Source organism: Dreissena polymorpha, chromosome 2, assembly GCF_020536995.1.
Source record: "Dreissena polymorpha isolate Duluth1 chromosome 2, UMN_Dpol_1.0, whole genome shotgun sequence".
NCBI classification, from domain to species: Eukaryota; Metazoa; Mollusca; class Bivalvia; order Myida; family Dreissenidae; genus Dreissena; species Dreissena polymorpha.
The window spans coordinates 119965898-119993727 of record NC_068356.1 but is presented as its reverse complement, the minus strand read 5'-3'; the positions used below and the strand labels follow the sequence as shown (position 1 = coordinate 119993727).

At 34.1% G+C, this 27830-nt stretch overlaps 1 protein-coding gene and 1 long non-coding RNA gene across 2 annotated transcripts; both read right to left on the bottom strand.

Moving 5' to 3' along the window:
- Positions 1-11521: 11521 nt before the first annotated feature.
- LOC127870029 (chitotriosidase-1-like) lies at positions 11522-17053 on the bottom strand. The gene is made up of 6 exons (XM_052412690.1): positions 16925-17053; positions 16473-16600; positions 14191-14293; positions 13149-13304; positions 12216-12338; positions 11522-11760 (listed from the first exon to the last, which is right to left on the bottom strand). Exons 1-6 carry the CDS (start codon positions 17051-17053, stop codon positions 11611-11613), a joined length of 789 nt encoding a protein of 262 aa, XP_052268650.1. The 3' UTR covers positions 11522-11610.
- Positions 17054-18457: 1404 nt separating this feature from the next.
- On the bottom strand, positions 18458-22443 carry LOC127868749 (uncharacterized). The gene is made up of 3 exons (XR_008044237.1): positions 22322-22443; positions 19962-20139; positions 18458-18596 (listed from the first exon to the last, which is right to left on the bottom strand). It is a non-coding gene; the product is annotated as an uncharacterized LOC127868749 (long non-coding RNA).
- Positions 22444-27830: the final 5387 nt, after the last annotated feature.

The window sequence follows — 27830 nt, the reverse complement described above, 5'->3', positions numbered from 1 at the left end:
AAAGAACCCTTAGAACTCACCAACATACTTTATTAAAGAACAGGAGTATACGGAATGGAGGGCAACACGGTAAAGCCTAAGAAGTGACAAGCTTCAAGTGCTTAGGAGTAGCCCTGTCAAAGGATGGTTCGAGCACCGCTTAAATCGTGAGCTTTAGACAAGCAGCTCCATCAGCTTGCTAACAAGGTTCAGGCTCTACGTCGTATTTTCCTGCTGAACGGCTTCGAGAAAAAGACACTTCACGCGGACAATAAAAGCATTTTACAGGCTTTTGACCACATGTGTCTTCGAAAACGGCTCCGCGTTGTATTTTATTTTATTTACTTTTTGTACGGGACACTACAAAATATTATTGTATCACGATTGAAAGTATGATTGAAACGCGGTAGCTTAGACTGATATTGATACCGTGCGACTTAGAAAGCTTGCTGATTGAACATTGTAAACGATATGATTGGAGCTCAGTTGAATTATCCGAAGGGATATTAAAAAATTATAACTCTCTGATTATACTCCTTTAATTGACGTTTCGGCATAATGCCTTTATCAAAACATTGGAAATTATATGTTAACTACATTTTTACGTCTTTTGACTGCACAATTTAAATAACAAAGAAAAATGTTTTTTAACGTCAAATGACGTTGTACATGATGACGTCATAAATGGCGTTATATAAAATGGCGCCAAAAAAAAATGTAAAAATTCGCCAAAAATGAAATGACGTTAAACACTTGCATATTGTATCTTAATCTTATGTTAAATGTGTGCTTTATATATTTAATAAATTGATATTTTACAATAAAACAATCATCATCATATGTAATTATAATCTACCTTAACTTATTATCATAAATTAAATAGGGTAAACTTATTTAATGACTCTAATTATTTCAACTCATATCTATGTATAATATTCTTATGATATTTGATTAAATAATCATATATACTTGCTATTCTATATATCATATACACATTATGGACAAGATAAATTGCATAAAGTACTATTATTTTTACATTCATTTATGTTGATGATTAATATAAAATGTTTTTCACATATATTTTTTACAAGATAGTTTCCCGTAGCAGGACATCAAGTTGATTTTTTGTATTTAGTCCATTTGGTGATTGCGTTTGAAACTTCTTTATAAATTCCAATTCTTTAATAAGTCTGTAATAATGGGAACTGTCTCTTATTTGTGTTAACACTGATACACCCAGAGCTCCAGATAAGAGGCGTATCTGCGTATTTACGCATTGAAAAATATGAAAACGCATTAAAAATCGGCCCAGTACGTAACAAAACACAATACAAATCTTGGTACGCATTTTAAATTGATTAAAGTGCGTAACCAGTTTAACCAATAACCCAGTTGAGTTTTTAGTGTAAGTTAACATTTGAAGCAAAAGTAAGTCAATCAAAATAAACTTGTAATAAAAATGGCGGCCAATCATGTTTGTAGATCAAAAACGGGATGTTTTAAGCGACCAGCGGCTCCTGCGAGAATATTTTTAAAGAAAGTCTGTTCATATCGTCATTTTAAATTCATTCTGTTTGCATTTAATAATATAAATAACAAATATTAATATTTCTAGATTAAACAAACCATTTACTTTGTCAGTTTTCTATGGAAATGGAAAATACCCCTAAATATTCCTAAATACCCTTTATTGCTGAAACAAAGGAGTAAAATACGCTTTAACAATAATATCAGTGAGTGAAATACCCTTTAGACTAAATCCTTATCTAGAGCTCTGGATACACCCATATCCTGCACTCTGTGGCCAGCACCATTGAAATGTTCTGAGATTGGTTTCTCTCTTCGTAGTCGCACGTCAGCCTCGTGTTCTTTGGCACGTTCCTTTAATGATCTGCTTGTCTCTCCGACGTATACCATCTTTTGGCATTTAATACAAAATATACCGTACACCAAGTTATAAATGTTACAGTTCTGTTTTATTGCTTCGTTTGGAATGTCACTTTTTGGGTTGTTATGAAAACCTCTTTTCAACATTTTACAGACTATACAATTAGTCTTACACGATTTTGGTATTAGTTGAAAACGTTTGTTTATTTCTTTGTTTGTTTTTCCATGAACTAAAATGTCACCGATATTCCTATCTCGTCTGTATGCAACTATTAGTACGTCTGGGAATATATTTTTCATTCTGTCTGATTTATATAGTTTGTCTGTATGTTTTCGAATTATTGAGTGGATATTTGGAAGGTTGTTAGAATAAGTTATAGCTAGTGGTACTCTCTTGTTGGCTGTTTTATTTGTTTCTTTCTTCTTAAGTAAGTCTTTCCTATTTAAATTATCAACTCGGGATAGCTCATGGTTTACAAATTTATTTGGATATCCTCTTTTTTGTAGATTCTGTTTTAGTTCTTTTTTACGATGTCTGTATTTGTTTTCGTCAGAACATATTCTTTTTAAACGTATTCCTAATCCATAGGGTATTGCTTTCTTCACATTTGTTGGATGGTCTGAGTCATATTGGACATATTGATGTTTATCGGTTGGCTTTGAGTATAAATCAGTTGTTATTTTATTATCTTCTAGTTGATTTTTTGTGTCTAAGAAATCTATCTGTGTTGTGTTCCATCTTAATTCTACTTTGATGTTTTCATGTATTTTGTTAGCATAGTCGAAAAATTTCATGAGTTCGTCAATTCCATGTGTCCATAGTCCAAACCCATCATCTATGAAACGTTTATAGAATATTGGTTGTTTATTGTATTCAGATAATTGTTCATCCCATTTTCTCATGTAACAACAGGCATAATTTTTCCCAAGTTTCGATCCAATAGCTACTCCCTCTTTTTGTCTGTATTCATGTCCACAAAATTCGATCACATTATTTTCTAAAACAGTTTCAATCATTTCAATCACCGCTTCAGTGTTGATGGTCTTAGTAGAGTGTTCATTTAAAGCTTGTTTGCACGCCTCTAGGCCCTCTTTCTTTGGAATCGATGGGTATAACTTGACAACATCAAAACAGTATAAGATAATACCTTCTGGTAATGGTGTAGTTATTTCCCTCTCTATAGCGTTTAAAAATGCTGTGGTGTCTCTTATATAGCTTGGTGTTTCTATAACATAGGTTTCTAGCTCCTTTTCTGCTACCTCTGCCATTCTTTCAGTACTTGTTCCAATGACATTTACGATTGTTCTATACGGGTTGCCTTTTTTATGTATTTTTGGATTTCCTTTGAGTTTCCCTCTTGATGGATATTTTGGTATCAAGTATTGTTGTAATTTCTTTGAGATAATGCCGTTTTTAAATAGTTTATTTGCTAGTTGCTTCACTTTTTTGTTTGCATTGTCAAGTCCATTCCCATTAGTTTTTTCATATGATGTGCTGTCATTAAGTTCATTCCGGAGTTTTTCTACATATTCATGTGCGTCTGTTATCACTATTCCAGAACCTTTGTCTGCAGGCCTTATTATTATACTGGAATCATTTAGTAACGTGTGCAATGCTTGTTTTTCTTGTCTTGTGATATTTGACTGTCCATTTTCTTTTATGCCATTTAGAATATCATTTTTAACTGCTTCTATATAAGCATCTAGCCACTTTTCTCTACCAGGTTCAGGAGTAAAACGACTTTCTTTCTTTATCTCATATTCCTCCTTTTCATTTTTCCTTTCTTGATTTTCTATGGAAATACTCTGCGAGTCGCATCCGTCTCTCCCATTCTGCTAGGTCACTGTGTATCTTAGATAAATCTACGTGTTTTTTAGACGGTACAAAAGATATTCCTTTTGATAAATAGGAATAAAGAATTGGAATTTATAAAGAAGTTTCAAACGCAATCACCAAATGGACTAAATACAAAAAATCAACTTGATGTCCTGCTACGGGAAACTATCTTGTAAAAAATATATGTGAAAAACATTTTATATTAATCATCAACATAAATGAATGTAAAAATAATAGTACTTTATGCAATTTATCTTGTCCATAATGTGTATATGATATATAGAATAGCAAGTATATATGATTATTTAATCAAATATCATTAGAATATTATACATAGATATGGATTGAAATAATTAGAGTCATTAAATAAGTTTACCCTATTTAATTTATGATAATAAGTTAAGGTAGATTATAATTACATATGATGATAATTGTTTTATTGTAAAATATCAATTTATTAAATATATAAAGCACACATTTAACATAAGATTAAGATACAATATGTAAGTGTTTAACGTCATTTCATTTTTGGCGAATTTTTACATTTTTTTTGGCGCCATTTTATATAACGCCATTTATGACGTCATCATGTACAACGTCATTTGACGTTTAAAAACATTTTTCTTTGTTATTTAAATTGTGCAGTCAAAAGACGTAAAAATGTAGTTAACATATAATTTCCAATGTTTTGATAAAGGCATTATGCCGAAACGTCAATTAAAGGAGTATAATCAGAGAGATATGATTGTAGACAACGCTGGATAAAATTTTTATCGAAACGTGATTGTACCGGCAAACACTATTTTTCAAAAAGGAATAGTCAACTTGTTTTGTCGCTGAATGAATATGACAACATTTGAGTGAATTTTACTTGTAAAATCGTCTTTGATGGTTTCGTTCCTTTGAGTGTGTGCAGACTTGATCACTTGATTTAATAAACTATACAAAAAAGTCATTTTCGGCATAAATGATACACGATTGTATTGTTTTTAAGTTACGACCCTTTTTAAAATGTTCAAATAAGTATTGTGCAGCCAATAAAATGAATCTGTGTGTGCATTTGTCTGTTGTGACGTCACTTATGGATAAAGCAAGGTAAAGATCAAGTTCGACATAATTGCAAACATTAGTTATGCTCCTTCTAGAAGAACAGTTAAACTATGCTTCGTGGATACATAGCCTACTTGTGCAATCTTTATTCATGTTGTTGTAGTATTTTTTATTCCCGTTCTGTTATATGTGAAGTTATATGTCCAACACTTGAGACAAGAAAATTATATCGGTCGAAAGAATTCTTTGCCTTAATATTAAAAGTGTCGCAAAACAAACCAGATTTATGTGTTCACTATTTTCAGAAAAATAATAAAAAATCTGAAAAATTTTAATGCAACAGTGACTATGTCAGTTATCCGTGAAACAATCTCAAAGACAAATTATACCTTTCTGGGCTTCGTTTTTATTTTATGCTTTCCGGTGGTTTATAGATAAATATCAGTGAAATAAAACTGGTATTCCACTGTTTTAAACAGTGAAAAATAACAGTGAAAAATATTGATATTTGTCACTGTTTTACTGTGAAATGACGTCATTTTTTCAACGAAATGACGTCATAAATCCAGCGAAAGTATCCAGTTTAACTCATTTACAATGTAAATAAACGATGAAAAAAGCATAAAAAATAAAACGAAAATTTATTGGATTTGATGGAATATCGATTTTAATTCACTCGAGATCATAGAAAATATATATTTTCACTCGTGGCTGCGCCACTCGTGAAAATATTGTTTTCTATGATCACTCGTGAAATAAAATCGATATTCCACCGAATCCAACAAATATCCTCTATTTATTAACTACTCCATCTTTTGTATTATATTAAAACTGCTAAAACCAAACATCAATTGTTAAAATGTGCAAAACTAATGTAAAACTAGGTTGGAAAAATGGTAGGAGAAATATAAGGAAAAAAATAGCATTACCATAATGTCATGACTCGATCTAAAATAATGGGTTTGTGAATGTGTAAATGAATGCCGATAAATGACACGCAATTGTGTAAATGAGGCATAAACATTAAAACTGCCTATAAGTAAAGGAAGTGTGATAGTGTAACATAAAAAAATAGATGGTGTGTCACCGACGATCGTTCATTTCTGGGGCATTCTGTTGAGTATTACATTTGCTATGCATATCAACAAATATTTGTTTAAGTACTTGTTCAATGCATATCAAGTACGTAGAAAATATATATTTTCACTCGTGGCTGTGCCACTCGTGAAAATATTGTTTTCTATGATCACTCGTGAAATAAAATCGATATTCCACCGAATCGAACAAATATCCACTATATCTTCATTTAATCCTACGTAGGTATAACATAATATCACAATTATTCATCGGATTGTATATTTACAAAAAAAAAAAACAGCTGTAAAAAATTACAAAATTGCATTAATATATTGCCATGCTTTTAAAACAGGATTGCACAAGGCTCAGTAAATTGTCCCAATTCATTTAATTAATTTGCAACAAAACACTTGAATTCGAGCACTGAGGAAAGTTCAATAGTTACACATTATCTTCTTTTTAACTACCATCGCCTTACTGAAACAAGCAGAAGCTCACTTATAATTAATATTCACATGATCGACCATAAATGAATTTTTGCAAGTGAAATCATATTGGACCAGAAAATAAACAAGTAAATATTGGGTGTGGTCAACTTTGTATTGCACTTGCGAAATTGTTTTAACCACACATTCAGTCTATGAATAAACTGAATGCTTTCCGCATCAAACGATCAAATATAGATGTTTTCTAAATGTGGAGTTGAATCCTAATTCAATCCGAGGTTTGAACATTTGTCTTTGCAATATCCTCTAAAGCGTGTGAAATAGAATATGGACATAATCTATCCATATGTATCGTGAGCATGTGTGTGATTGTGGTGGTTTGTTCTCTCGTATTGATGTTAGACTAAAATGCTGCGTTAACATCACATAATAACAGCGCTTTGTACATTGAGCATGAAAAAAAACTTTGTGTACGGGACACTGAAATATAATTGTTGAATACTTCTTAATGAAGCCCTTCTGAGTTTAGAGCACAATTATCGACCTAAGAACATATCAGCATGACTTCATAAATCTGTATTTCTGTATGCTGTTTAATACAAATTTATTTAGTATGTGATATTCAATATATATTTGATAGACTAAAAACAAATTTTAACATTATAAAATCATCCAAAACATTTGCATTTCATTGGAATCAACATTTTTTTTCTATCTTTTCTACAACTATGAACACCAAACAACAGGTTCTGTGTGGAATTAGCTACATGTAGGATTGGAAAACGCCCTGAGACATTTAAGTGAATTTTAATATCCCAAGCGTTCAACTTGATTGATACCTACTTGAAAACATTCGCATGAAAATTGTTTACATTTCATCTAAATTCAACCAAAATTCATTTCCCAAACACAATTGTTGACGAGATAAAATATAAGTGGAACGTATGAATGCCTGTAAACCTGATGTTTAATAAAAATGTGTCAATTAATTAAAGCTTATAAACGATTACACGTTTGAGTTGATATTTCTTACGAATGCAGCTGTTACGGCGCCATACTTATCAGTGTGTTCAGACGCTGATAATGCGGATACTTTGATAACAGATGGCACTTCGATAACAGCGAACAACAAAAGCAATGCGCGAGAAGTAAGTTCCTCAGGTTTTTTTAAAAGTAATATCCTAAAGATAAGTTTTTTAGACAAGGCACATGGTCGGTTTATAAATGGTGTATCCTTATTATTGGGAAGAATAAAAAAACACGGTAGATTTTTTCTCAAAAAAATAGAAATTTCGGTCGGAAAACAGCATGAACTGGTAACATTTCAACAAAATAAAACTACTTAAAATATTGCAATAAGTTGTTTGATATTCCAGCATGTAGAGTAATCACTGTGCTTCAAATACTGAAATTTTGTTGATAGCATTCAATGAAATGAAAACGGGCTTTTTTTAATGGATGGTTTTCATGAAGGTGCAAACACTTTGATTTCCGATAAAGGACACGCTTTGATTCCCGATATAGGACACTTCAGATGACAGAGACTTTTAACATATTGGGCACACTGATAACCGAGTTCGCCTTCTACCTCAAATGTATTTATGTATATTATGGCTATCATTACCAAACATTTTGAAGTACGAATCCATGTTCAGAGTCAATCGCGGCTCATTGGGAATCTACGCATAACCTAATTAAAAACAGAGAGGTGAAATCTAACCAATGCCAATGTTCGCTTTCAAAAATCACATAACTATTAATTAATACTATTAATAGCATAATTTCATTTTTTTAATTAGATTAAAATGCTTATTTATGAAGAAATTTATGAAGAAATATATATTTCAGGTGACGGCCGGAAATAATTGTCTACATAATGCACTTGTTTTTTGTGGTAACTTGAGACTAAGAGAGATGAACAAACGACGGATCATGTGGATCAACACGATCGTGTTTAATTTTACTTATAGCAGGGCTATACATAAAGAGCCAGAAGGGGTCTTAAAGAGGCAAATACACCTTTGTTCATCTTACAATCCTATGTCTTTAGTGCTCATTATAATCGCATCATCAAGACTTTACTAATGCGTAACCACAAATTAATAACACATCTAAAAACTCCCTTTATCGTCAGTTCTTCTTATAGGGAGCACTTGCTTGTACAAAATGATAACGTAAGCTCGAAGTAAATGACCTTAAACCCTTTATTATGACATAATTATACATGCTTATATCAACCGTTTCGATACAAGGAAAGTTAGCTAAAATTGTTTAAGCTCATGTACTATGCAAAGATCCGGCGGTTGGGTGACTCAAAACTGAAAAATATATATGGTGATATGGGCGGTATTTATCAGACATATCGAATTAGTTTCACATTCATCTTTCACATTTATACAAAATCATAATCGTATCCCAAAGGAAAAAAGAACATGTGCGATAATTCCTGTTTAACTTACTTCATTACATACATTTGTATGCATTGCCTTCTTACTATAACAGTAATCTATAGCGAATTCTGCATTTCTAATTCACTAAAAAGAGTGTTTTATATCTGGTAAAAAGTGTCGACTAATCGGGAATTGAAGTGCTATTGTCATTGAGAAGATCGGTTAAAGAAGTGTCCATGAAAATTTGGCATCCGACTCTTTAAATATTTGAAATTTCTCAAATACGATAGTAAACTTAAATGTAACATGTTGAAGCATTAATGGATATATTTGAACTTTTATTTCGAAAAGTAAGCACGTTGGAATTTTATCGTGTTTATATATATATATAAATATATATATATATATATATATATATATATATATATATATATATATATATATATATATATATATATATATATATATAGTTTTATATAGTTTATATATATAGTTATATAAGTAAAATGTAATAATCCAGAATCCAGATTGTGAATATTATATAATAAAAGTAAAAACACGTGTCTGGGATTTTAAATATATATTGATTTAGCCAACGCGTTTCGCATAGCTCATCAGGGCATAATACAATATATTACAACGTCAAAATGTCATGGAGATAACGTCATATCAATTATGACGTCATAACGTCAATAAATATTAAATACATGTATAAAATGTTGTTCTTTTGCTAACCTAGTTTTTTTCTAAGTTTATCGCCAGTTTGGCCTATATAATATTGTTTGCATCCATTGCATACTAATACATAAATCACATTTTGTATATCACATGACATATTAGTTTTTATTTTGAACATTTTGCCATTAAAATCAAAAGAATTCCCTTAAAACTTAGAAATAGGCGATCTGTCCATGAACAACAAATGCGAGACCCCTCAACAAGACAGATGCCTTTAAGTAAACATTTAGATGAATGTTCACATAATGAACCAAAATTTAAAATATTACCATTTTATAAGCTATTTTCGAACAATATTTCAGCTAGGTTAGCAAAAGAACAACATTTTATACATGTATTTAAACCCAAATTAAATTTCATTTAATATTTATTGACGTTATGACGTCATAATTGATATGACGTTATCTCCATGACATTTTGACGTTGTAATATATTGTATTATGCCCTGATGAGCTATGCGAAACGCGTTGGCTAAATCAATATATATTTAAAATCCCAGACACGAGTTTTTACTTTTATTATATATATATATATATATATATATATATATATATATATATATATATATATATATAATATGATAATTATCTCCCATGTTATTCTAATAGTGCATATACAATGAAGTATAAGTAATCGCGACCATGTGTGTTTTAGTGTCATGTGTGAGGCACATAGTGTCATGTGTGAGGCACAAAGTGTCATGTGTGAGGCACATAGTGTCATGTGTGAGGCACATAGTGTCATGTGTGAGGCACATAGTGTACAGTGAGGTACATAGTGTCATGTGTGAGGCACATAGTGTAGTGTCATGTGTGAGGCACATAGTGTCATGTGTGAGGCACATAGTGTACAGTGAGGCATTTAGTGTCATGTGTGAGGCACATAGTGTAGTGTCATGTGTGAGGCACATAGTGTACAGTGAGGCACATAGTGTACAGTGAGGCACATAGTTTACAGTGAGGAACATAGTGTCATGTGTGAGGCACATAGTATACAGTGAGGCACATAGTGTACAGTGAGGCACATAGTGTACAAGTGAGGCACATAGTGTACAGTGTGGCACATAGTGTACAGTGAGGCACATAGTGTACAGTGAGGCACATAGTGTACAGTGAGGCACATAGTGTACAGTGAGGCACAAAGTGTCATGTGTGAGGCACATAGTGTAGTGTCATGGTGAGGCACATAGTGTAGTGTCATGTGTGAGGCACATAGTGTACAGTGAGGCATATAGTGTCATGTGTGAGGCACATAGTGTACATCGGTTTATGTGTGAGGCACATAGTGTACATCGGTTTATGTGTGAGGCACATAGTGTCATGTGTGAGGCACATAGTGTCATGTGTGAGACACATAGTGTAGTGAGGCACATAGTGTCATGTGTAAGGCACATAGTGTCATGTGTGAGACACATAGTGTCATGTGTGAGGCACATAGTGTCATGTGTGAGGCACATAGTGTCATGTGTGAGACACATAGTGTCATGTGTGAGGCACATAGTGTCATGTGTGAGGCACAAAGTGTCATGTGTGAGGCACATAGTGTCATGTGTGAGGCACAAGTGTCATGTGTGAGGCACATAGTGTAGTGAGGCACATAGTGTCATGTGTGAGGCACAGTGTACATCGGTTTATGTCTCATGCGAAATTCCCAGTAGGTTATGGCGGAGCAGGAGATAGAACCTGCGATCCCTACATTCTGTTGCTAGTATGTTTCCAATTGATCACGGATAAATCCAATATCCATAATTAACTTACTTATACCCATATCTATATAAATTCCAGTAAATTTAATAGTCAAGCTTATTGCATGTCTATACATGCCTAATATATCTAGGCGACATACCATTGTATGATAAACATAGCATGTGAATCATTTTCACTGCTCTTATTTAGTGATAACGAATTTTACGAACAACGACTTTGATTTGTGTTATAATACAATTTATGATGAGTTGGGTTGTACGCCGCCTTCATCGAAAGCCAGACAATACTGTCATAATCTATGCAAATTACACACATGATATTTTCTGATCCGAAAGGTAAGTGGCATGCACGCTAAATTGTACCCGTTTAAATACTTTCAAGATCTGACACGGAGCACTGACAACAATAAACTCACAAATTAGTTTTTTTACTTGGTTAGTCTATCTGAGTACACACACATACGGTAATTATGTCCCAAAACAAATATCCGCGTATCATGCTTATCCTACGATAGCATTGTCGGGACTGATGATCAAATTCAGCGCGTTCATTAGAGGGTATTGTCCCTGTTCGCAAGTTCCGTGGAAGTCATCCAGATCTATAGCCCAAACCATGGCACCAGCTAGACCCTCCGCCCGAAGGTACTGGGCCTTAAAGAAAGATAAAGATTACGTGTGTTAAATTTGAAGTAAAAGTAATGGCATTTTCAGGTAGGGAAAAGCAAACGTGCTTACTTTTTCAGGAGATATTATGGACGCGCCTTAAGTAATGTCGGATGTAGATTTCGAAACGTTTCGGGCTGTATAAGTAATGATGCACAAACACATTATTTGGATATGTAAATTACTTTTAGTGGTGAAAATATAGAAATCAATTTCCAGATTAGTTGTCTGCTATTGATTACTATGACTCTAGTTTGTGGTTGGAATACGCGCATGTAATTTTGTTCACGATAAACACTGTTAAACTGTTCGGATGGCAATCACATAGTTGTTTAAAAACATATTGTAAATGAGTTGTTAGACAACTGAGATACGGACACACTGGATTTAAATGATATTTTCAGGGGACATTAGGACTTTTTGTTTTGAAAAAAATATGATACCTTTTCGCGAATGCTGGCCCTGTCCTCGTACCCGACCCATAGGTTGTTATGGACAAAGTAGGGAACGCGCTCGTTTGATAGCGTAGTCGGGGTTATCTGGTGCTCTTTTATCATCTGGCACACCTGTAATTATCATGGTCTGCAGATGGGTCATGCTCTCTCGTTAGGTTTATGAGTATTAATTATGTCAAGGACCTACACATGCAAATACTTTGAGATGAACGGCCTTTTCATGTGCAATTATGATTTATCTAATATTAAACTTGCATCGATAGTAGATTTATATTGACCTTTCTCAACAATACGATAACAATAAAATGAAAAGCAGAACTTGATATAATTAAGTAGAAGTGACAATACGGTCCTGTTTTTTTCATATTTCCCTTTATATCTTAATGCCAGTAATACAATTGCAGTTTTTCACACAACAACATTATCAGCTGAGTTCCAAACACCATTAAATATTTTTCCCCTAAAACCAAGAACACGTTAGTATGGTGGGGCCTCGGGCGGATCAGTTAACAGTTTGTTGGTAACTAGCTCCAGCTCGTGCGGTTTCTGCAGCGCAAAATCCAACTTTACGCCTTATTAACAGCACTGCACACTGCTTGGATGGCTGTCATTCTGTTGAAGCCAGTGTCTACAAGGGCAGTGAACATCACCCGGAGTAGCAGGAACTCCTCTTCACTCGACTTTTACGGGGAGCAGCCGGGTACTACAATCCTTCTCGCGACATTCTTCCATCAGCTCTGTATACCTCAAAGCATTTATTTCCCTCACGTTGGACTTTTAATTCTACCACACTGATTTTCTTTGCATGGGGTGACGAAAAAAAAAAACAATGTGTGGGCGCAGGTTTGTTGGGACGATATCAATAGATTAGCGGTGCTGCCTAATAAGAGCAAAACATTTACATATGTTTTTTATTGTTACCTGATAGTAAGGCATGTCGTGACCTTCACTGCTGGGTGCACCCACGGTGTTGTTGTTGGGGTCAACCAGGGTAAAGGATCGCCCGTAGAGCGGCAACCCCATTAGCAGCTTACTCTTAGGCGCCCCTTCTGACACCCACAACTTAACAAAGCGATCCTATAAGCAGAGAAGTAAAGCCTATAATTCACACAGCATTGGAATGTAACATCTGTGTTTGATGGATTAAAGTAAAATGTGTTTTTAGACATAATATTTGTCAGGAAACTTTAATAAATTATATATTTTACGTTTTCTTTATATTCAGCTGCGAAAGAAGTCAATTAACTACATCAATATCATGCAGTGCTACATATTGGGTATTGGTCTGTATCAACCGTATGTCCAACCATTGCATCCACTATAACATTATTTTTCCTGAGAGTGTAATAGGATGAAATGTATATTGCAACTTTATTTGCACTATCTCAAATTGACAGAGAGAGCCAACCTAGCGCCTATCAATCTTACGTTTACAAATAACACTTATATTTAATCATTCAACCCCTGACGCTAGCCCCATCACACATTAACCATAACTTATCAGCCTTTTTACCTCTTGCCCGTAACCGAAACCTAACATATAAACATTCACTCTCACAATAACTCTTACCTCTTACCATAACAACCTTATCATTGCCTTAAGCCTTCAACCCATTACCCTCTTAACCTATAACCCTGCGAATCACCAACCAACATCCACGAAGAGATTTGACTGCTTCCGGGCATTTTAATTCCCTTTTATTGTTGTTAACCAGAGAATGATGATGGACTCAAATAGTAAATGTATTCTAATATTTATGGTGTATGTAAGTTATGTTCTATTCGCGTTGAAATTTTAACAGCAACGCATATACAAAAGTCCAATTATGTAAGAAAAAGCACTGATTTTCATAGAAACTATTATAAGCCATAAATCATTCCAGATCTTTTGTGACTTAACTTGTGAATACAGTGCCTACGTTTTACATGCAGAGCAAGTAACCGCAGCGAGTAGTTAGCTTACCACGCTTAAGTCGAAGTCGCTGTAGAGGGCGCTGTGGACGTTGACGGTGTTCTCCCACTCGCCGTGAAAGTCGTACATCATCAGGTTAATCAGGTCGGAATACCTGAGGATCAGGGGGACAATATTTCTGAGGTTCAGGGGGCAATATTTCTTGGCTGATCACCAACTTACAATGGAATAATAGTAATGCCATCTCGTGTTCCACATATGCAATATTTTTGTTTTGTATTTTGTATAACAGTTATTGGCATCTTCACAAAAAAGCTGTGATTATAAATGAACTATGCGTATGACGCACCAGCTAGTTACTGAAATAAAGGAAGATATTTGAGAGAAAAAAGGGACAATCAAGGAATGTAAGACCTAGAGCTAAGAACATAATAAAGTAACGAACATTGATAAGAAAACAAAATATATTTATATTGTAATGCGATACAGTATACCTGGCGAAATAAATAATTAATAAAGATCACTGGAATAGAAAGCAACATTAAAAAAAAATAGTCAAACGTGTGTATATGTTTAAACTAACAAACAGTATAATGATTGTAGATGCATTTAGTTCTTATTATGCCCCCCTTCGAAGAAGAGGGGGTATATTGTTTTGCACATGTCGGTCGGTCGGTCCGTCGGTCCGTCGGTCGGTCGGTCGGTTCGTCGGTCCGTCAACCGAATGGTTTCCGGATGATAACTCAAGAACGCTTACGCCTAGGATCATAAAACTTCATAGGTAAATTGATCATGACTCGCAGATGACCCCTTTTGATTTTCAGGTCACTAGGTCAAAGGTCAAGGTCACGGTGACTAGAACCAGTAAAATGGTTTCCGGATGATAACTCAAGAACGCTTACGCCTAGGATAATAAAACTTCATAGGTACATTGATCATGACTCGCGTATGACCCCTATTGATTTTCAGGTCACTAGGTCAAAGGTCAAGGTCACGGTGATTTGACACAGTAAAATGGTTTCGGGATGATAACTCAAGAAAGCTTACGCTTAGAATCATGAAACTTCATAGGTACATTGATCATGATTGGCATATGACCTCTATTGATTTTCAGGTCACTAGGTCAAAAGTCAAGGTCACGGTGACTCGACACAGTAAAATGGTTTCCGGATGATAACTCAAGAAAGCTTACGCCTAGGATCATGGAACTTCAAAGGTACATTGATCATGACTGGCAGATGACCCCTATTGATTTTCAGGTCACTAAGTCAAAGATCAAGGTCAGAGTGACATAAACGTATTCACACAATGGCTGCCACTACAACTGACAGCCCATATGGGGGGCATGCATGTTTTACAAACAGCTCTTGTTCTATAAAAGTTTTCGGTTATTATCTTAATAAACTTAAGAAAATATCCGAAACGTTTACACAATGGCTTTTAAGTTAAAAGTATTTTAAGCTGATCAAAACGAATATTAACAAACATACACTAGGTGAATGCAACAATTTTCCAATTTTTAGTGAAGAATATTTATCCCACTTGTACAGCGAATTCGGTTGATTAAAGCCCCGTTTATTAATTATCTGCTATAAACCAAGGCACGAAATGTCGTATTTTTTTCGACAAAATGACGTCATAAATCCAGCGAAATTATCCAGTTAAACTAATTGTGTTTAAATAAAAAGGTTTACTGAATAGAAAGTGGGATAAATAGAATAATAGATTAGTGTTGATTGTAGATCAGGTTTATCATGCTGGGCACGAAAACGAAAAAGCAGTCGCCAAGGCTCGTGCTCTTTTGTTTTCTAAGCCTCGAATGATAAACCTGATCTATAATCAACACTAACCAATTATTCTCTCTATATATATAATATAAGATTTTTCAGGAAAGGTGACGTACGATTATTATGCAATGTGGAGATTAAATTGTCGTACCACTACGGCTATTATTAATAGAAGTATCTCATCATGAATAATTTAAATTGCGTGAAAGAAGAGTTTGCAATAAAACAAATGTAAAGTGCAAAATAGAAAGGATCATAATAGCTTAAGAAATATCAAGAGTTTGTCAACATTAACGTAAAGATATGAAAACCTGACTACATATCAGCTTATGGCGTCCTTAAAGACATATATTATTTTACATATTTTTCAATGTGGTTTCAGAAAAAAAGATCTCTAATCTTACTTTGGTGATGCCGTCCTATTATTATTATATCATATCTTTCAAATATAATTTCACGTCACGTTGGTGGATGACGGCGTTTTGTGATATCTAACTGTGATTTTCCTGTCGCATTGTCGGATGACGTCATTGTGTGATATCTTACTGTGCTATTCCCGTCACGTTGTAGGCTGTCGTAACGAGCTCCTCGGTGACTCCAACTGCACACGTAAGAAGGAGTCGGTCTCGACCTTTCTGCACTTCCGGATCGCTTTCGAATGCCTCACGCACGGTCTAATATTGCATTAGCTGACATTGTAATATCATGGTATGGTTTTACAGTACCTTATAAAGGGTACATCTAAACACTATATGTTTATTTAACAATGTTTGTAATACAAGACCTTTCCCTAATCATGTTTCAATATTAGTCTGAAATATTATCCATTCATCGAACTTTAGTGTAGAGTTGCTCAACATTTATGAAGCAGAGTATGATTTATTTTTTGAGTATATGTGAAATGTAATTTATCTTCAAACAATATATAGAGAAGGGTTTGAGCTACGCCTTTACATACAAACTTCTCCGGTCAGTCTGTATTCCCACACATCCCATACCTTGAGTAGTTGGACAAAACGTTGCTTCTCTTCAGGTTTTCCGCCTCTATATTCAACACCAGGGTATTCCCAGTCAAGGTCAAGGCCATCGAAGTTATGTGTTCGCAAGAACCTGTAAAACCACGGCATCTCGTTAAACCATAACACGGTGGTTTTTGTGTTATTTTACAACATGCTAAAATTATATGGTGTTTTCACGATCTAATAACTAGGCAATAGCAGGGTGCAGGATCAACGGAGTTCACAGGGGTTTACATAAGGGCTGGACAGAATGTAAACACATCGGTAAGAACTTTATTTTTGCATATAACTTTAATGCACTAGTTGAAATTCGTAAGTAATTTAAAAAAAAGTTATTTGAAGAAAAGCACCACATACCGGTGTGTTTACATCCATTAATGTTCAATAGTAAACCACACTAAGTCACGTGATGTACCCAGGTTATTGGCGATTAACGAATTATAAAAGAAACTTGACACTTTGAAATGCAACCAGAACTAAATATTTGGTTAAACAACGAACATACATGTTTTTTTCATTAAAAAAAAATTCAATTGCTAACGTAACAAGTATTACTTCTTCGTAAACGTCTATCGTAGTTTATAATGCCAAATAAAATGAATAAATAAATACACAAATAAAAGCACTATTATGTGTGTGCAGAAATACTAGGGGCTTGGTACTTTGAAGACGACAATTGCTGTGACTGTACGTTCTGTTCCACAACAACACGTTTACAAAGGTTGGAATGAAAATAACAGCATTTTATGGAATACCGTTAGTGCCATCGTGGTTGGACATTAAAATCCAGAGGGCGACAATGCGATAGTGCGATCGAACAATGGCAACAATGCGATAGTACGATGGCGACAATGCAGCAAATCGTACTGTCGCCATCGTATCATCGCATTGTCGCCATCGTACTATCGCATTGTCGCCATCGTATTGGCGCACTGTCGTCATCGAATTATCGCACTATCGCATTGTCGCCATCGTACTATCGCACTGTCGCCATCGTATTGTCGCTCTGTCGTAATTTATTAACGCACTATCGTATTGTCGCCATCGTTCTATTACACTGTCGCCATCGAATTGTCGCACTGTCGCCATCGTACTATCGCATTGTCGCCATCGTACTATTGCGTTGTCGCACTGTCGCCATCGTACTATCGCATTGTCGCCATCGTACTATTGCGTTGTCGCACTGTCGCAATCGTACTAACGCATTGTTGCCATCGTACTATCGCTTTGTCGCCATCGTACTATCGCATTGTCGCCCTCTGGATTTTAATGTGTAACCACGATGGCCCTAACGGTATTCCGTAACATTTTGTTTGCATAATAAACGTCCTTGCAAATAGGGACGTAAGGTAAATTCAGAAAATCAAATTGAATAGACATTCGATTACAGCTTTTATTGAAAACAAAACATTGATTTACTTGTATTAAGAATAAGTAATGTTACTAACTTCAGCAATTATTGCAAATTGGTACATCGATAACTTCACATGTGCTTGCTTACGTTACGACGGCGTTTCCAGCAAACTGGTTCATCAAGTCCTGCGAGGATACAAGCTTGATGAAGGCTTCAGTTCCCATGGCCCAACCTCCCACCGAAGCGATGGTTTTCAGACCCCTATTCCTCTTCTTGAGGTTGTTGAATTGTGTCATACTGGTAAGAGAAGATCAATACTCGTTTCAACAAATATAGATCTGGAGCCCAGAGCGGATTATAAGCTGCTCGACCACTCTTTATAATGCCCTTCAACATTTTTTCTATGTGCAAATTGTTCTATTAAATTTGAAAAGAACATGTTATCAGCAACATTGAGGCTTATTATTTTAAATAATACTTTTTAAAGATAAAGATAGAATACATTAGCACGTTATACATACATGAGTTCTATAAATTTTTTTAACGGACTTGATAACATACTATCAAAACTTAAATAAATTAAAGTAACTGCTCACAATTGGTCTATCTTTGTAATACAACTATTTCAGCTGCGCATGTGATTTTTCTTGAATGTTTCTCTAGTATAAATCAATACCTAGTATATCTAAGGGTATTGTTTCATCAGTGTACTTGAACATCATCAAACGTCATACATGATTACCACAGTGGTCACAAACGAACATTCCACGGTCTTCTTTGATAGTGGTCACATCAAATGTTTACTAAGACAGTGCCTGCAGTCGATCCCGTGTTTCACTTTACATGAGTGACTATTAAATTATGAAAACAAGGTTTTGGCAATACTAAACGCAATACAGTCCCTTAGTTGGTTTGAAACCGATGTCATTGAAAAATGAAACCCCTTATCTATGCGCTTGCCATGTGTTATACACAAATCCAATGTCCAGTTTTGCACGACATTATTAAGATTTGTTAATATAATTTTTCAGACGATTAATCGCTGGTGAAAAATGTTTTCCTCATTACCGTCACTTGTATATTTACTTCATTAAATTCTGTGTTTATCAGAACTCAATTGACATTTTGAGCTCTTTCGTTTCATTTGTTGATGTGCAGACAAACGGGGTCTGTAGAGGAAGGAACTGACAGATAGAAAAAAGACAATCATATAGTAAAATGTGCATGACATATTTCATGATACTAGTAATATCTTAGTCAATGTTGAGTAATTGCCCCGTTTAATTATGATGTTAATAAGATTGACCTGACCGTCGACTTGCTGCGAAACCGAAATGTTTTGCTAGATTTAACTTGGTCATTTATAAGTATAGCTCGTTTTGTCCAAGAATACACGCGGAACTCTTTAACCAAATGCAGGGTTTAATTATATGATATGTACTTTTCTTGTAATTTTAGTTTTTGAGTAAAACATGTTATGTTTTTCCACTCTAGTTTTACTAATATTGACCTGACCTTTGGCTTCGGCTAACAAATAGGGGTCAGACATAATCCTCAAATAAGTTTCATAAGTTTTCCATGTTGTATCTAATTTTCTTTGGAATTCCTTGAGAAATCGCTGGATGACATTGGCTATATTATATAATAAGAAACATTTCATACAGGGTCTCTGGATGCGGTGGGTCCGGTGTTGGTATAATCCTGGTGGCAGTATCGTCCAGGTCCAGAAAGGAATAGGACAGGTGCGAGCACAGAGAGGGGTTGATGTCTCCAGGGCGGAGTGCGTTCGGGGCGTGACGATTGGACGCCCACGATCCGTAGTAGCAAAATCGGTAAAATTCTGGAGGCAACCGTAAGTGTTATTATGATGAAAATAATACAGCATTAGTTACTTAAAGCGAGAAAGACCGTAATGAGTGATTGAAGCTACAAAGCAATTTTCCTTACGATGGCGACAATGCGATAGTGCATATCCCTTATAGTAAATACAAATACTAAAAAACTGATTAGAATCTTATCTTAATTGCCTTTTACAGGGAAGTATCTTTGGTATAAAGATGCATATGCGGAATCTAAAAAATATGACTATTTGGTGGATGATTTTTGAACTGTATATATGGACTAAACCATCAGAGTACACCGATAAGGGTATTTAGCTTTTTTTGCTTATTTTCCAACTGCTTATGGTGTAAATAAACAAATGCTATTCAGTAAGTATAGTAAGTTGTGCCTCAAGGACCAATAGTTACATAATAAATCGCAATAAATATTAAAATAAACAATATCTTTTATATGTTGATTTTTTTTCTTAAATTGAGATATATTTTATTCTTAAAACGTTTTAGTTTTCATCCATGGAATAAATGTTTAAGCACAAAAGGACGTCAGGCCCAAGAATAAAAAGATAGGAGTATATATTGTAGAATAAAGTCTACATAAACTTAGTAAACAGTATCGATATAGTGTGTGAAAAAAACAAAAATCAGCACTGTAGGATTTGCAATTTATGTAACGATATTAAAGAAAATGTGTCATGTTGACTCACTGAAAACAAATACAGTTAATCTTTATTACAAACAGATACTTTACAACAATTTATATTTCAATATTTATCAAAATCATAGACGCTGTGTACACTTCACGTCTTAACCACTGTTGCTTTAATACACATATGAATATTCAAATGGCAATTTGAATTAAAAAGGATCTTCGTTGTAAAGGTTTTCATTTTTTAATTGCGATGCTATGATTTTGAAGTTTATGTACACTTCAGTGTTCTGTGTCTACTACTGAACTGAGTTTGAGGTTTGATATGCCTTAAAAACGGTTACTATTTCAAGTGGTGACACGTCTATTCATTTTCCTGATTTGTCTTGGCTAATGAAAGTTATATATATATATATATATATATAGCTTTTATTAAATTTAATATTTATATGAATACTTACGTGTTTGCAAATTTGATTTGATGATAGAATCTATTTCAATACATATAACTGTTTTTGTTCGAGATACATTTTATTATTGAGTTATAAGTAATATTTTCGTTTGAAACTGTTGACTGAATATACTATTATTTGATACAGGCGACATTTATTCTTCTTATTGCTGGACTCCAACAGGTATTATTTTACAACTGTTTTATTTTGCTTAAAGGCTCTATAAAGGTCATAAATCCAATTATTATGCATATCAACTGGTCTAATTTTTACCTAATTTCAATTACTTTTGCATAAAAACTGCTAATAACACAGTTTAGGTACAGCGTTGTCAAGAATTATGGGAGATAAACCCGTTTCATAATTGGAAGAAATGTTTACATTTTTGCATCTAACGTGATGTGTAGCCTCAGAGCGTTGACATATGCTAAAAATAGCCGAAAGAAAATTCAATTTTATTTCTACTTTAACAACTTTTTACCAGCAGAAAGTAACTTATCAGATCACTACAAACGTTTTAACCATTTAGAAAATACCCACTTTGTGAGTGATGACGGAAAACGTTCAAAGTCGTCGTTATATTTTTGGTGACCTGAGTCACTTTCACTTTCTCTTTCGCGAGTAAACAGCAATGTAAATAAACTGATTGTTTGTAAACACAATTGACTTGGAGGACACTTTATTTTGAGCTCAAAACAAGTTGTATTGCTCATTTTTTTATTATTATGTCCAATAGCATATATATATTGTTTTTTGATAACCTTTATAAATAAAATATGAAAAAAATATTTTAAAATGTGTAAATAATTACGTATATTCACCTTTATAGAGCCTTTAAATGCATACTTATAGCTTGCGTTATTTTTATGATGAAGTTTTTTGTTTTATAATAACTATTTTGGTAAACAAAACACCAGTTGTTTCTTTCTAAAAGTATGTTTGTGTTATGTTTATGTAGTATATTGTGTGAACGGTTTAAGAAAAAGGGAAAATTTAAGAAAACATAACTACTATTGTTTAAGTAAAGAGAACTTTATAGAAAATGTTACTTATTAAACAAATATAATTCAAATAAATAAATACCTGTTAAAACGCAAGGTAACACCAATAGAACACAGCCAATGAGTCTATAACGCCCATTTTTAAATGTGTGGTTTTAGCAATCTTCGTTGTGTGAAGGTGACCTTTTCGGAACATTATGCTATCATTTAAAGATACTCCACACTTGCAATAAAAGTTGTAGTAAGGTAGCTATGACACAATTTGGACATCTCAAGTCAAACGAACTATGTACAATCTCACAACTGGGCCACTTATTATTGTAATAATTAATTGTGATTTGATAGATGCTTATTTGTGTCGCGTTCTGAGAAAAGTGGGCTTAATGCATGTGCGTACAGTGTAGTCCCAGATTAGCCTGTGTAGTCCGCACAGGCTAATCAGGGACGACACTTTTCGCTTTATGGTATTTTTAGTTTTAAGGAAGTCCCTCCTTACCGAAAATCAAGTTTAGGCGGAATGTGTCGTCCCTGATTAGCCCGTGTGGACTGCACACACTGATCTGGGATAACACTTTACGCACATGCATTAAGCCCAGTTTTCTCAGAACAAGGCTCATTTGTTTTCAAAATCAAATCGTTCATTTCAATTGTTCATACGTATTCTTTATGGAATGCCAATGCACACCGTGCTGTGGGATAAATAAATTTGTACTCTATACACTTTGAATTTTATCAGTTCATAATTATGTTCTGTTCGCCGTTCGCAAGATATCTTGTTGGCATTCTTATCTAATGAGAACTTGTGTTGACCTTATTTTTACAACCCTCCTTAACTTCAATGTATGTTGGTGTGTTTAAATGATTTAATAATGGTCATTAAATGTAAAATCTAAATACAACGTTTTAATGTCATTAAACAAGCTTGACATTGAAAAGCTATTTAGTAGATCACACTTAATAATGAATTGTAACGACTGTGGCTTTGTTTCCAAGTTCCTTTATATTATTGTACATGCTTTTAAGTCTGCAAAAACATTATTATACAATAAAGTTCATAGGATCAACGAAAGGGATTCAATCTGATCCGCAGTACCATGGCGCTAAGACTGTACACTACACTATAAGCACATATAAAATCATACTCAAGATATTTGCGGTATTTCCGATGATTCGGCTCGTTGTTTACATACCCGATTCAATCGATTGATATTTTAAGCTCATACTACATGGTAACAAGTTAACAAATTGTATTTAATAATCAATGTTTTCAAGTTTCTGAACTTTCAATAGTCAAGTTGTTCGACGAATAATTAATACAAATAAAATAGAAGTCTGTATTTGTTGCTTGCATCACAACGCTTGACTTTGTCGGATTATATTAACATGCTGTGTTATATTTAAGTCTTCGGTCGAGTTATAAATACTTAATACATATAATGTGTACTTAGCATTCAAAGAAGGAAAATAATAATGACAACTTAGATGTTTCGTTGGTATATATGAGAAGAAAACAATGGGAGTTATGAAACTATAATGTTGATGAGGTCTGGATATAAGCCCTCTTTAATAGCCCTCTTATGTGTTAATACAAACACATTTAGTAGGGTAAAAATCCTTATTCCAAGAAGTTTTATTTTCACAGGGGAAATAACTGTAAATATTAGGTCCTTTTTTGAATTCTCAAGACGTGCATCTTTATAATAACGTACTCATCACGTTATTAAATCAATAAAAGTAAGTGTGATTACCGGAGTGCTTTAACATTTCGAAATTAACAAATGTTTATAAATGCTCTTTTTAATATGAAAATTTGTCGTATAGTATACTGTTCAACTTAATAAGATCTTCAAATACGGATTCAAAATAATATTCATTTAAGCCAGATAATATTGTCGACAATTCGATTGTTTAACGAACTGACGTTACGCGATTTTTCAATCGTGATATATCGATGCTCTCCTGAATTCCCTTTAAGATAGATCTCGTGTCTATTGTGGAGCCAAATTGGCCTGATGCACCCATCGTGTGATCCGCCTGTGTTTTGGCCTGATGCAGCCATCGTGTGATCCGCCTGTGTTATAGTTCTTCATACGACTCGCGTTGTGCTGTCACAAAACTGTATGTCAATACTTTGCTTAAGAGCACGTGCAATATTTTTATGAGCATTCCGACCAATATTCAAATTTACTTAATGTTCAAACATTATTTCAAGACATAATTATCTGAAATTACAAATGATTTTATTGTGTTTATAAACATGGACCAAACCAAATAATTTAAAGTGAAGCTGGATTATATACATTTAGCGATCTTAAAATAAATATGTGTTCATAACTCATACCTTATTCAACTCATGACTCGATTACAACAACACTGTCAGTGAGAAACTCCAGTTCATAAACAATTGAGTGTAACAAATCTGGATAAAACATACTTATTTCAGTTTCATACAGCCATTATGTATGATATTCATGAACTGAAATAAAAGGAATAATAATTGATTTTCATCATATGGGCAGTGACAATTTTATACCGTTTTCAGCTTGTAGGCTTTTGTTTTACAATCCTACATGAAACATTAAGATTTCCATAAATGACTTTACAAATTGACACATGTATGTCTTATAATGTATATCGTGTTGATCAAAGATCAATCAATGTTGGTTAATTGATCTCTAATTTTTATTTATGCGTTGAACATAGCAGTCAAAAAGTACTTACACGATACAATTATGATAGCAAAAATAACTATCACAAGAGTATTTCAATAGTAAGAAACTATCAATATTTATAATTGCAATATTTTTTTTACGTGCTACATAATCAAATATTGGTATTTTACTGCATCATACTCGATCCAAATGTTATCGATGTAAAAATAGTTATTTGAGTTAAATGTCAATCATCTACTGAAAAGTGCATCTTAATTAAAACAATTAATGTATTCATTAATACAGAATAAGTTAAAATGATAAACTGAATATTTTTTCCGTATTTAAAGAATGGGTTTGAATAAGGGAGAGGAAACGGCGAAATACTTTTTTTATATAAACTAAGAGCAATTACTCTGGAGAGCCCAGTGCGAACATGCTGGAAGTATTGCCTCCATTTTATGTCAACAAACCTTGCAGATTCGATGAAAACTGTACAAGTTGCAGAGCGGAAACGGGTTCGCATTAATCTTTTACCAAGGGAAATAACTCTGAAGTGACTGATGCGAAGTGGCTGGTTATCGAACTAAGCCTCCATATTATGACAACGCACATTACCAGAAAGTGTGTAGAACATTCGATGAAAACTGTATCTGTAGCAGAGCGAACACACAATGATGTGTCACATGCCATCCATCTGTCCGCCCGCGCATACGCCCATACGCCCTATCGTCAAGGGTGTTCCCACAATACGTTCCGTCACACGATAGGCGCATAACAAGATCGCGAAGGCGTAGTGGATATGGTGTCCACGTAGCGATCAGAAGGTCCCGGATTTCTACCAGTTAAATGAATTCGAGAATGCCTCAATAATCCATAAACGTTTGACGCAATCGAGCTTAAATTGATAAGTTCAAAGAAATAATTATATTTGATATTATTAAAATAAGCATTCTTCACAATTTAAACATTGTATACAATATTTATTTTTCCTGTTTCCAAATGCCTTTACACAGTTGGCTTTTAGTGAAGTATTTCAAACGCATTATATAATATGAAACTTTTGTATGATTATATTCGATGTGAATACATCACTTTCTACAACAATGACTTCGCCCATGAAGACTTGATAACAATCGTGTCAAAACTTTCTTACAGCTTAAATCGTCTTGTTTCGCTATTTAGTAATGTAACAATAAATGGAATTCGAAGGTTATATTCGATGTGAATGAAGCACTTACTGGATCTCGACAGCTTGACAAGGCAAAACAGGCATACTGATGATACTGATATTTTAGTTATCAATTTAAGTCACATTTTGCTTTATACATTTTGTTCGAGCATTTTGCGACTTATTGAAAGGCTATGATACCCGAAATCAACATGTCAATATGGGATTGGCATATCACCAAGCTGTCCTGAAATACAAAATTGATTACAAACTCTTTACTCAAATTACTGGTTGTATGAATTCTTTCTTCTTTCTATTTCAGTAGTTGCTATCATTATAGTCCAAATAATTAGACGTAATTTACCGTTTAGTCCATGTGTATCGACCTCATATTTATAGGAGTAGATATTTATTATGTTAAAGGGCCTTTTCACAGATTTTGGCATTTTTTGAAGTTAGTCATTAAATGCTTTATATTGATAAATGTAAACATTGGATCTTAAAAGCTCCAGTAAAAATCCAGAATAAAATTCTAAAAAAAGTATCCCGCAGCAGGGCTCGAACCAGTGACCCCCTTAGTCCTGGAGTAAAAACGCGCATTAGCCTGCTCGACTATTCTGCCAAGTATAAATGGTTGACGTATTTATACCTAATATAAGCAATCTTCGTAGTTTCACAAAATTAAACAACAACAACATAATTCTCCAAATTATTCAATTGTTTCGCGTTGCAACGCTTTATAATTTTTTCAAATCGTTAAAAGATGCATAATAATGGCTATATTAGACCATGGTAAATGTTCAGTAATACTGTTTCCTAAAAATAACATGACTAAAACGAAAATTTGCGAATCCGATACAACGTTTTTCAATTTTGTCAATTTACCAAAACGTGGAAGATCCCTTTTAAGTTAAATGAAATGTATCCAAGTAAAAGAGACATTAGGCGATTGTGGCCAGTTTAGATCCAGACCAGCCTGCAGTTGTTTGAAAGTTGTTTGCTTAAGAGCGGTTTTCTGACAATGACAAATAGTTTTAATTGTATACTGATTAGACTGCCCTTTTCCTGTGACCTGGCTAATTAAATTCAGAAGCCTGGTAACAGTTTAACGATAATGTAACCAATGTGTCAGACCAGGGCCTGGATTTTGAAATCTACGACATGCATGGTCAGAAGATGTAATTTAAGATTATACATTTTTTCAAACACATACAAATGTGAACATGTATCTGTAACTAATGTAGATTTATAAATAGTAAAATGCACTAAGTCAGAAGGCATTTGACTTCGGCTGGTGCCTTGGCACACCAGGTGTTTCGTTTGCAATAGTTTGATGAACTCACTACTTGGATTTGAAGTTACATTATTAACAGTATATCAAACTGTATAGTGTATTATTATGCCCCACTTCGATGAAGAGAGGTATATTGTTTTGCACATGTCGGTCTGTATGTCCGTATGTCCGTCCACCAGATGGTTCCGGATGATAACTCAAGAATGCTTAGGCCTAGATCATGAAACTTCATAGGTACATTGATCATGACTCGCAGATGACCCCTATTGATTTTGAGATCACTAGATTAAAAGGGCAAGGTCACGGTGACCCGAAATAGTAAATGGTTTCCGGATGATACCTCAAGAACGCTTATGCATAGGATCATAAAACTTCAGACTTTCATTGATCATGACTCCGCAATTTACCACTATTGATTTTCAGGTCACTGTCAAAGGTCATGGTCACAGTGACCCGAAATAGGAAAATGGTTTCC

What these genes read in the sequence shown, in the direction of transcription:
- LOC127870029 (XM_052412690.1), bottom strand. Translation starts at nt 17,053, where the DNA reads ATGCCGTGGTTTTACAGGTTCTTGCGAACACATAACTTCGATGGCCTT. An exon ending in AACGTGACGGGAATAGCACA is followed by an intron (nt 14,294 to 16,472) that starts GTAAGATATCAC and finishes CCTGATCCTCAG; the next exon opens with GTATTCCGACCTGATTAACC. An exon ending in ACGACATGCCTTACTATCAG is followed by an intron (nt 12,339 to 13,148) that starts GTAACAATAAAA and finishes TGATAATTACAG; the next exon opens with GTGTGCCAGATGATAAAAGA.